General features: G+C 40.8%; 1 protein-coding gene across 7 annotated transcripts in view; it reads left to right on the top strand.

Annotated features, from left to right (window-relative positions):
• The window catches only part of ZBTB24 (zinc finger and BTB domain containing 24), a 49,169-nt gene that overhangs the window by 15,171 nt on the left and 21,896 nt on the right, over positions 1–12,102 (top strand). Inside the window, exons 8-9 of one of the 7 annotated variants that reach the window (XR_007355861.2) lie at positions 6,377–6,503; positions 6,973–9,565. The exons of 4 other annotated variants lie outside the window; for them this stretch is intronic. Coding sequence is in view for 1 of the 3 variants with exons in the window: in XM_075126640.1 (XP_074982741.1) it covers positions 6,377–6,387 (11 nt within the window). In the remaining 2 variants the exon portion in view is untranslated. Of the gene's footprint in view, positions 1–6,376; positions 9,566–12,102 lie in introns of those variants that run through there. 2 more of the 7 variants (XR_012667634.1, XM_075126640.1) reach the window with 2 other exon arrangements.

Genomic DNA, 12,102 nt, shown 5'->3' with positions numbered 1-12,102 from the left:
GTGGTTGGGTTTTTTCCCCTGACAAGACTGTCTTAGTTTAGGAGCCAGTTTATATTTTAAAATCATTATTTTTATATTTCGAAAGCAGAATGTCACATTACTTTTAATATAAGGTAATATTTGTTCTTTGTTATGACTGAAATAATGAATAAAATCACTCCAGAACATGAGCTACAAAATGGCGCATCTCTTAATAGATTTTAAAAGTAGTGGAACTTTTTGTTGACTAGATTAGATGTGTGCAGTTTACATTACTAATGCCTGACTTCTAGTGGAAAAGTGCTGAAATAGCATTGAAAATACATCCCAGAAAGAAAAGCTGGGGAAGAGCTTGGCTCTACAGCTTGGGGTTCAGTTACTAATGATGGGTTACTTATTGCACTGGTACATAAAAATCCTGATAAAATGTCATATGGCCAGCTACAGCAGTTTGAAGGTTGAGGCTGAGGTTAAAAATGTTATGTGATTTAAATAGGTATCTTGTATTTCTAGTTTTAAACGTGACAAAACCCAACTTCTATCCTTATTGTTTACATGGGATTTTTTTCAAAGGAAGTTTCATATGTAACTGGCTGTGTGCACCGTTGGCTAGACAGAAAGCCATTGGTATGAATTTTCATTTCTGGGCGTTAGCTATCTTGCAGATACAAAGCATTCAGCTAGCTACTGAGAATGCGTTACTGTAATATGGTTAAAAAGTATATCAGTTTCTCCACGGATCTGTACCAACTTTTAAGTAGGTTGATGTGAGGAGAGGAGACAATGGGGGAGAGGGGAAACCAATTTTAAATCTAAAAATGACTTCGTTTTACAGTTGGAGGTTAAATAGCTATTGTGTTGATTAACCTGATTCATTACCTAAATTCCCTCCCAAAATGGAGAAGTACTGTCTATATATGTAGCATAGAAAACCATTAACAAAAGATAAATAGAATATATTGTAACTATAATCCAGAAGCTAAAGATTTTGATGTTGCAAGAACATAAAGAAAAAATAAAATTAAACTATCTGTTTTGTCTGGGGAAAATATTATTTAACATTTAAGTCTTTACATAGTAAAATAGTTCTGCTTGTTATACCATTGCAAAATAAAATTTGAATGAGTCTTAAATATTGTAGCATATATAAAATGTTGTCTCAAGTTTTCACATTACAGTTGTATGGTGGCTGCTATAGAGAAGCATTAGCAACTTTTATAAGCTACATTTCTGGTTTATTCAGGATTGAGACATGCTTATTATTTATGTAATTACCTAAATGTTTTGCAGAGCAAACTGGTCACAGCTTTCTAAGATTCAGTTCTAGAAGACTGTATAATGAAAAAACCCTGGTTATTCAAGTTCAAGAAAGAGCATATATATTGAGTTTTTAATCTTTCAATTGGTGGCTAAAAAGTCACTCGTGATAGTACAATCTTATGGTAGTGGTTACTAGATATTGCCTGCATAAGAAGAGGGTTTCATTTTTTATTGCATACACTTCAATAATTTGTACAACTAAAAACTAAGCAGGCTATGTAAAGACCACCATCTGTGGCTAGCAGGACAGTGATTCTCACTAATTTTGCATTCTTCGTTGCTTTAAAAAAATTGCTGTCAGAATCCTTCTTTTTTTCCTGCCTGTTCCAGAGAATGGGAATCCATGTTTTTCTCATTTCCTTTAATTCTACCTTTCTCTTTACCACTAACTTTTTAATAGTAATTTTTACCCTGGAAAGAAATGAATACAACTTACTGTATGTGTGCCTGAATCTTTTTGAAAATAATGCCTAATGCATTTAACTCTTGGACCTGGAAAAAGCCCATTCAGCTTCAGTTCTCAGTTCAGAATGACTTCCTGGTTGTACCTGGCTAATGAGAAAAATCAAATTGCTCCAAATATTTCTGCTGTCAAACTAATACTTGTTTTTATATGACTTAATTACCTTACATAGAGTTCAGTCTTGGTAAGAAGTGAGGGAGACTCTCCATGTTAAGATGAGATTTTGGTTTTGGGATGTTGTCAGTATAGGTCAGTATTCCCATAATTAAGCTAAATGCAATATACATAGTTACAACACTAGGGCATAGAAGATTAGAATTCCATTTTGAGATTCTGATCTGTGCTAAAACCACTCTAACTTAAGCTTTTGTTTTGTCGTCCTTTTCACAACTTTGCCTCTTTAAAGGGACACTGTCAGATTTTATATATTTTTAAAATGTCCTTACATGCAACTTCAGGTTCAAGCCTTTCACCAAGAATCAGTCCTATACAGTTCAAACACAGCTGGCAGTAGAAGGTGCCTGTTGCTATTACTCCATTTGTAAAATATCTAGCACACTTGGATGCTATGTAAATAGTAATACTTGTACTGGTAGAGATTGTCCTTCAAATTTCAAGCTTTTAAAAAAAATTCTTCATCTTGGAAGACTCTCCAGGTGAAAATTAAATATAAAATGGTGCTTTCACTGGCAGCAATTCTCCTACTATTTTAAGGTTGCGTTTGAGCTATTGTTCAGTGTGTATTTTCTACTAATTTGCCACTACAGTCCGTGCAGCAGTAGCACAGGAGAATTTCTTTAATATCATGGTCAAAACAAAAAGGTTTCAAGAATATACTATGCTTGGGGGTGTGTGTATAGTTCCATTTAGGAACACAGAAATTACCAGATCAGAAGAGAAGGCCCTCTAATACAGCATCCTGTTTCTAACAGGATTGGGTACAAGAATGGAATAACATCTCATTAATGAAAGTTACATTCTAACCTCCATTATGTAGAGGTTTGCTTTTAAAACTCTGGTATTCTTGTTTACTTATTCTTTCTTTTGTAATTCTGGATGTTCTCGTTACCTATCTAAATGATCAGTTTATTCTTGAATCCCACCAAGTCCTTGACTTCAGGGATATCCTATGAAAGTGAGTTCCACAGGCTAATTTTGTTGTCTGAAAAGTATTTCAGTTGAAATGTGTTGCCTGTCAATTTTATTGACTGTCCTCTTGTTCTTGCATTATAAACATCTGATCTACCTTCTCTCTACTTTTCATTCTTTTAAAAATAAGTACTGTACAGCACAATTTCATCAGTATCCACAAAAAAGCAGGTTGCCAAGGGAAATTTTTTTTGCATATGTAGATGTTTATGCCAGTAAACAATTCAGACCTATACGTTACTATTTATAGGCTTGCAAGACAAAGAATGCCAGGTATGCCATTCTCTATTCTCAAAATGGATCGTTGGAATGTATTGAGCTGAATTTTTTTCCTGTGTCATCCCCATTTAACATTGCTATTTGGCAAAGTGCTGAAATGGATTGTACAGTATGTAATTTGAAAAATTATGTGAGTCTGAAAAGTGCTATATAAAATGAGATTCTGTCTATTGCTTGTAACATAGAGGGAGCAAGTATTTGTAAAAACAATAATAAAGGTCTTGTTTATAAGACTAGAAATTGTCATACTTTGGTAATGCACAGATAATGGTTACGCTTGTTTGGTTAATTTGTTACCCTTTCTCTGTGTTCTTTATTCTTTTAATTTAAAAGGGGGGAAAAACAGTATGTCAGTAACTATAATTACATCGTGTGTGTGTGAGATAATTTTATCTATCTTGGTCACTGCCCTCGGCACCAAGAGGGTCATGTTGTTTGTTGGGCTGCCGTATCGCTGGTGCTGAGGTGGTTGCCAGCACTGAGGCCTAAGCGGCAGGTGGAGATATTGGTGGCATCTCTGGTGCCAGCTACTGCTAGGTGGCGAAGGATGCTGATGTTACTGACGCCGACCTGGATCTCAATGCCTGGCTCTGACCCTAGGCTTGATGATAGGCCCAGCGAGTCCAAAAGGGCCACTGAGCTGGTGGTTGCCATTGAGTTGGCCACCGTGCAGGAAGAGGCTGGAGGTGTCACCAAGATCTAGATCTGCTGCTGCTGGACCTATCTGAACGATAGGACTCCGCCGCAGGCTCCGAGGTCTCCAAAAAGAAAGACCACGGAGGAGCGGTACTGGGTGGTGCCAATGAGTGGTGCCTGGCCTCTGGGTATTCGTGCGATCCCCCCATGTGGGCGGCTGGCACCTGGGAGTGGCTCAGCAGAGATCGGGAGAGGGGTGATGGTGATGGCATCGCTGGCTTGCCCCTAGGTGGGATAGGTGGTCAGGTTATCACCGGTGCCTCATCCCTCCTTGGAGAATGCGGTGCCATCAGGCGAATAAGGTCCAGCACTGCCTCAAAAGTCTCTGGAGTGGAGGGGAGTTGCATGTCCTGGCCACGACGGTCTGGAGAAGGGTAGTGGGCTGGGCTGGACTTGACTGGACCCCTTGCGGGGCAGCGTTGACAAGCCCCTGGGAGGAACCGGGCCCAAAGTAGACTGAATGGGCTGAGGTCTCCCTGCTGCTGGCTTCTTAGGCTTAGGAGGGGAAGAGCAGCCCCTCTCCTGCCTCTTTTTCTTCTGAGGCACTGAAGACAAAAATTGGCACCCGCCAGAAGTCTTATGTTTAGCGCTGTGTCAGTGCCAGGAGTCCTTAGCCTCCTTTCTTGGTGCCAGCTCGCACGCTATCAGTGCTGGTGCGCTGCACACAGAGGAGGAGGCGCTCGGAATGGGCTCTGCCAACTCGGGGTCAGACTACGGATGGAGGGCTGCTTCCTTGAGGAAAATTCAGAGTCTCTGCTCATGATCCTTAAGGGTCCTTGGCTGAAATCCCTTACAAATGCAGTACTTGTCCTTTTGGTGACTCCTGCCAAGGCACTTCAGACAAGAAGTGTGCGAGTCACTTGATTGGAATGGACATGAACTACACATCTTGAAGAACAACAGTTACGACATGGTGAGTAACTGTTTTTTACTTCCTGTAATGCAGTTATCTACTTTGAAATTACAGGAAGACCGTCAACATCTTAGAAACCTCCAGTAAAAGGTAGAGATGTTTTTTTAAAAAAAAACTGGATCTGTTTCTAAAATAATAGTGAATTGAAAAAGTTAGACTGTGCAGAGTTGAAGCACTGTGCGATTTTATATACTATATTAACTGTATTACAACACTTAAGCATAAACAAGGTTAGGCCGGAGCATCAGCCATACCCACCGAGCTTTAGCCTCGCTTGGCTGAAGGCAGATTTGTTAAATTAAGTTTTTAGAAAGATGCACCAGTTCGTGAACATTCAAAATGGAGACTTGTGTAATCTAAACAAAAGCAAATGTGTGTAAATTTAGTTTTTAATATGCTATTCAATGCTAAATTGGATCCCTCCTTAAGTTTCATTCTTGGATATATGCCGGTTACCAGGATGTTACCTGGTAACAAGACACCATGGTTCCAATGTGCAGCTTTGGTCAATAAAAGTGAATCCTGCAGAAATGGAAAAGTCGACCCCACCAAATATTGATCTGTGGCTGTTACATGGCTAACCTCACAGCTAACAAATAATTGGTATGCGGCAGAAAGGAAATGCCAAAAAATTCAAAGCAATTTGGGCTGAATTTTTAGAGATCTATGATTAACACAGACCCTGAAGATAGATATCTTCCCCCTTCTTTTACCCTAACCATCTTCATTTACTTTTGTGTAGTATTATGAATCTGGTATTTTGGTATATTTGTTGTATTGGGGGAAAAAAATATATTTTTTTAAAGGTCCAGTTGGCTTCAGCCTCTATAGCACAGTTATGTATTACTCTGTGACACATTAAAAATGTATAGGTCTAGGTCAGATGTTCTCAAACTGTGGTCCACAGACCACCAGTGGTCTGCAAGCTCCATTCAGGTGGTCCGCGGATAGTTCCCTCTAAGGTGCGCACCTGGGTAGCTGCACATGAGAGAATGAAGGGCCACCCACCTAATTAATGCAGCCACACAGGCGTGGCTCCACTAATTAGGTGCTTGGACCCTGGAGAAGACACACATGTAAAGTGAGGTATTGGCCTTGGGGGGGAATAGAAGGTAGGTGGGGGGGGGGAATTGGGGTGAGAAGAGGGGGTGGGGGGTGTGCAAGGCTGTGGCAGCCAGAGAAAGAGGTGATTTTCCCCAGCTCCAAGGCTGCGGCTGCCGGGGAGAGATGGCCCTCCTTCCCAGCCCCAGCTCTGTGGCTGCTATGGTGGGGGCGAGAGGGAACATCCATAGCATTAAAAAGGTAAGACTACTGATATTAAACTATGAGTTGTGTGCTTTTGTGTGTAGAACAAAAAAATATTTTTATTAAGGGTTTTTTTATATAGTGCTTTTATCTAAAGTACTTTACAATAGTTAATGGTACAAACAACATTTGGAAAGATCATTAAGTGGTCCGCTGAGACCTTCAGCAATTTTCAAGTGGTCCACGGGGAAAAAAAAGTTTGGGAACCACTGGTCTAGGTGAATATGGATTGTTTTTCATATTTGACTCATTTTGTTTTACTTCTGTTTTAGAATTTACCTGAAGCTGCCACAAAACTTCCAGTATATCTCAGAAACAAAGCAGTCTTGCCACTTAAATTCAACATACCACGCTCTGAAGGGATCTTGGCTGTGTAGTCATCCTATAGAGGAAAAAAAGGTATATTTTTAAATGTGTTAAAATCCTAGTATACACAAGGCAGTTAGCTGGGCAAGATAAAACCTAGACATACCCTACTAACCTCAACATGTTAAAACTACAGCTACCTTGTATATAGTAGGATTTAGTAAGTTTAACATGTTAAAGATGCTTTTTTTTTCCTCGTGAAGACAAAACTTACGTTCCACCACGTAATGGGAAGCCATGTTGTCACACTAAAACTAAACATCGTGCAGTGAAAAACTAATTGAAGACAGGAACCAAAAATTAACTTTTTGCTTACTTATAAAAAGTAACAATTTAGAGGTGCAAAACTAAATTGCTGTAATCTAGGTTTAAATCCAATATAAATATCCACCCACTTTAACCACATTGGTTTAACATCACACCTTCAGTGTGCAACTTTTGGTGTAGGTCCACTTCTGAGAAAAATGGCCATAATCTTCCACTCAGGCATCCCTCTCCACAGCTGCCAGGATCTTCAGTCAAGGCAACAAACTTCATGATCAACATGGACCATTGATACTGATTTTCAACAAAACTTGGAACATTGGGGAAGTTCTAGAGGCCTAGAAGAAAACTAAAGCTGTGCCAATATTTAAAAAGGGTAAATGGGAGATGATGCAGGTAATTATAGTCCTGTCAACCCAACATTGACCCTTGGCAAAATAATGGAATGGTGATATGGAACTTAATAACAAAGATAATATAATCAATACCAATTATCACTACCTGCCCTTTCTTGGCGTGGTACACCTTATTCAACACCAGTGTCTGAGTTGCTCATACAGCCTTTTATGCCCTCTAATCTTCCTCTCAGGATGCTTGCCTATAAATATCAGATGATCCTGACAGCTTTTCTTAACTTTATTTCAAAGGTCTTGCATCTCTTCAGAACGCACTGACTGACTCTCTGTCTTCTGGGTTTGAAAAACTACTAAACTTGTATTTAACCAGATTAAACAATTCGGTTCAGTCACCCTTCTCCTTCTTATTCCACTGAGGAAAGTGTTTTCTTATAAAAGCCCAACGGTGCTTCCCTTCCTAATTCCATGACTGCCTCTCTGATCATGCTGTTCATCTCCTCAGAAGTCAGTCTGAGGATATTTCAACTTCAGATACCCCAGAGTTCCAAATGAGCAGTCTTGGTGGAGCTTCCATCTAGGTGTCCAAGCCTCTGTGTCTCCATGTACCCAGTGGCATATTTGTTTTGGTATTCATCCCACAACATACCTCATAATACAATTTCTCTTAAGTTATCCTGTAACAACATCTCATAACAAACCATTTCAAGTTAACGTATGCCCTTCTGCACACCAATCAATGTGGTTTTGTGGAACATAGATCTTCTCAACCCAGCTTTTTGTATGAGATTACAAATTTGCTAAAGGTAATGTCAATGTAATTTACTTGGATTTCTTTAAGGCATTTGACTTGCTACTGCATAACGTTTTGATTAAGAAACTAGACTGATATAAAATCAACATGGCACATAGTAAATGTATTAAAAACTTGCTGAATGATAGGCCCCACTATAATTGTAAATGGGAAACTGTCACTGTGCAGGTGTGTTTCTAGTGAGATCCTACAGAGTTTGGTTCTTGGCCCTATGCTATTTAACATTTTCATCAATGACCTGGGAAAAAAAACAATTACTGCAAGTTTGCAAATGACAGATATTGGTGGAGTGGTAAATAATGAAGAGGACAGATCACTAATATGGAGTGATTGGGATTGGTAAACTGGGCACAAGCAAATATACATTTTAATACAGCTAAATGTAATTGTATACATCTAGGAACAAAGAAGGTAGGGCCCTACTAACAGGATGGGGGACTATCTTGGGAAGCAGTGTCTCTCAAAAGCACTTGGGGGCCATGGTGGATAATTAACTGAATGCGAGGCTGGGGCCAGGAGGGATAATACAATCTTTGGATGTACAAAGAAGGGAATGTTGAGTTATTTTACCTCTGTATTGGCATTGGTGCAGCTGCTGCCGGAATATTGTGTCCAGCTCTAGTTACTCTTGGGGGAATTTGGTGCCACTGCGTGTGGGCATAATTAATGAGCCAAGCATTTTTTTAACTTTTTGCACAGAAAAAAGCTTCTGCTGGAATGTTGCTGCAGTTCTGTCTTTTGCCCACCAGAGGGTACTGTGGTGCTAGAACAGAGCACCAGCTCCCAGCAAAAAATAACTTCTGCAGTTCTGCCTTTTGCCCACTGTGGGCACTGTGGCACTAAACACAGCAGCTGCTCCCAGCCAGCTAGGGAAGAGAAGGAGCCTGCCTTCTTCACAACACTTGTCGGGCCAGGTCAGGAGACAGGGGCTATGGGGAGACAGACAGCGTGGGGCTGCTGAGGGGTCAGACAGGCTCATAAGGGCTACTGGGGGAGGACAGACCGGGGCAGGAGCTGAATGGAAGTGAAGATGCAGGGTCACATGGGCAGAGGTGGTGCGGAGCTACAAGGGATCGGCAGTGGCTGAGTAGGGGCAGAGAGACACATGGGCTGCAGGGACACAGGAACAGGGCGGTGGGAGTGGAAGGACACGTGGATGGAGGGAGTGAGGGTGGAGGGACACGTGGACAATCGTGTTCAAGGACAATCGGGGTGCAGGGATACATGGGGATGGGGCAGATGCGCCTGACTGAATGGGAGAGGGTAGGGGTCAGCCAGGGACTGCGTGGGGGAAGCTCCCTAATAGTCCTGTTTCTCTTCCCCTCCCCCCCCCCCAAACAAACAAACAAACCTGTTCCATACTTTTCCCACTCCCACCCATCCACCTTCCAAGTTCACACCCAGACTCCTTACCAGCAATTACTTTTCTCTCCCTCAGCTCCTCCATTACCCCTGACTCTACAAAACCTTTGCACTGCTTCTGAGGGGTGAGAGAAATATGGTTCTGTATTGAAGTTTAAATGAATTATTACTCAGAGTTCTGTATTAATATGCCTAGTAAGGAATCTATTTGTCAAAAAACATTTTCTGAATCTTTGTTGTCTCTATTATTAGACATACTTGCTGACGGGTATTTTGAAATAAATGACAAAAAATAATTGCAACTGGTGTGATGTGTTGTTTTGACAAAATATGCAAAATTTTGCAGAATTTGAAAATATTGCATACAGAATTTTTAGGTTTTTTGGTGCAGAATTCCCCCCAGCATTGATGCCCACAATTCAAGAAGAGTTTGGAGAAGAGCCATGAGAATGACTAAAGGATTGGCGAACATGCATTATAGTAAAAGATGCATGTCAATCTGTTTAGCTTAACGAAGAAGTTTAAGGGGTATTTTGTTCACAATATACAAGTATGGGGAACAGAAATTTGATGAGAGGGATCTTCAGTCTAACAGATGAACATATAACAAGATCTAATGGCTAGAAGGTGAAGCTAGACTGGGGTGGGCAAACTTTTTGGCCTGAGGGCCACATCTGGGTATGGAAATTGTATGGCGGGCCATGAATGCTCACAAAATTATTCATGTTCAAACAGGGACAACACAAGTCTGTTTCAAAATCAACACTATTAAAATAATTCTGTTGAACAATGCACTGTTAAAAAATTACATTACTGAGCTGTTTATTGATTTTACCACACAATTTTGCTCCTGTCTGAACACACATTTTATGTTAGCTAAAACTTTTCAGTGTACTGCACTATGTAAAAGTTTGGTTGTTTTTTCACATTTATTGCTGATTTCTTTATGATTTGTAATTAGCTTTGTCAAATCATCAGTGTTTCTCCATTTGACTGAAGCTAAAATAGTTTGATTATATTTTGGTTATTGCCACAAAGTAAAACATAATTAAACAATGTTGTTAATCAGTTTAACTCTGAAGAAGAGCTATTCAAATAAACTTTTAATCTGGCCCTTGAGCTCCATTGCCCTGCTCCGGCTATGGAGTTGGGTTGGGGGCTTGTCCCGTTCCACCAGCACAGCGCCTGCCAGGGAGCAGGGCACAGGGCCTTCCAGGCGCACTGAAGCAGGGCAAGCCACCAACCCCACTCCCCAGCCAGAGCAGGGGAATGGAGCTCAACGGCTGGATTAAAAGCTCGACGTGGGCCAGACGTGGGCCATGGTTTGTCCACCCGAGCTAGACAAATTCAGACCAGAAATGAGGCACAAGTTTTTAATAATGGGGATAATTTACCGTTGGAAAATTTAGCAAGGATTGTGGCAGATTCTCCATCACTGGAAGTCTTTAAATCAAGATTGGATGTTTTTCTGAAAGATATGTTGTAGTTCCAACTGGAATTAATTGAGCGAAGTTCAACAGCCTATGCTATCAGGAGGTCAGACTCCTAGAGGATCATAGTGGTCCATTCCGGCCTTATTTGAATCTGTGAACTAGACCTTGTGGCAGCCTTTGAAACTAACATTATCGGCATGGACATATGAGCCTGAGTATTGCAATTAGGAGAATATCAGCACATGATACCAGCTTAATCACTGTGCCTAGTCCCTGACAGTGATCTGAGAAAATTGAGGACTCACTATTTGGCAGTCCTCTTACAATTTGTGAATTCTCTTCCTTCTTTCTAACTTTGAATCTTCTGTCAGGAGGTACAGTTTATAATTATCAATCTGGCCAGCCTGAGGTTTTATTATACCACATAGCTATGTACTATGCATTCTGTTGGCATATGCAGCATCTACACTAGGAGGCACTGCTGATATTGCTATACTGGCAAATCATATGTAGTGCAGACAAGGTCTCAAACAGAACTTTACAGTTTCAAAATCTAGTATAAATATTAGCTAATGAATCCTTCCAACACTCCTATCAAAGTCTGACTGGACTGTCTGTCCAGCTATAGTTTTCAGTAGTCCCCCAATTCAAGGGTATGCCACTTCCTGAATGACTGGTAAGGGAACTCAGGCCTGCCCACTGTGCATTCCAGCCTAGGGACCATTCAGTCAACAGCCAAGGTTTGCTCTACCCTATTGCTTTTTCCCTAGGTTGCCTCCTAGTCCACCTCTATCAAGCTTCTTTCTCCACCACCCCTCTGCATAAACCCTTCTTCCCAGGACTGCTTCCTTCCTGGCTTTCCACCTTTTCCTGCTCTTAAGTCCAGAGAGTGACTGCATACTTCCATTCTGTAGCCGCCTCCTATCCTTGCTTGCTGGTCTTATGCCAGCCCTGCCTGCTCCTGCCACTGGGCTCAATCCTCAGTCAGTGTTTGCCTCTCAAGCCTGACTCCCCTCAGGTGTGGTTCAAAGGGGCTAAGAAATTTGATAGGCCACATTAACCCTTTCCAGGCCATTGTGAAATGAACACACCTCATAGAAGCACTTAGATACCATGATAATAGAAGCGATATAAATACTTAAGACAGGTAAATTTTCTTGTTTGACTTCTAAAAGATGATTTGAATTTAACTGTCCAAATAGTAAAAGGTGGGTGCACATACCCATATAGTCACCTAACCTCCATAAGTGGGTCTGTTTTAATTATGGGTAGAGGTTTTAGTGGGAGATCTCTCTCTCTCTCATGGGAAGAAAAAGTAAACATTCTATTTCTATTGATTTGTCTTTATTTACCTTTTCATTTTTGTGTGTGTGTGTGTGTGTCCATCGTGGTACTATTTTTTTTTA

This window comes from Caretta caretta, chromosome 3 (genome assembly GCF_965140235.1).
Source record: "Caretta caretta isolate rCarCar2 chromosome 3, rCarCar1.hap1, whole genome shotgun sequence".
In the NCBI taxonomy this organism is placed as follows: Eukaryota; Metazoa; Chordata; order Testudines; family Cheloniidae; genus Caretta; species Caretta caretta.
Note: the sequence above shows the minus strand (reverse complement) of the source record. Positions and strands in the feature narration are given on the sequence as shown.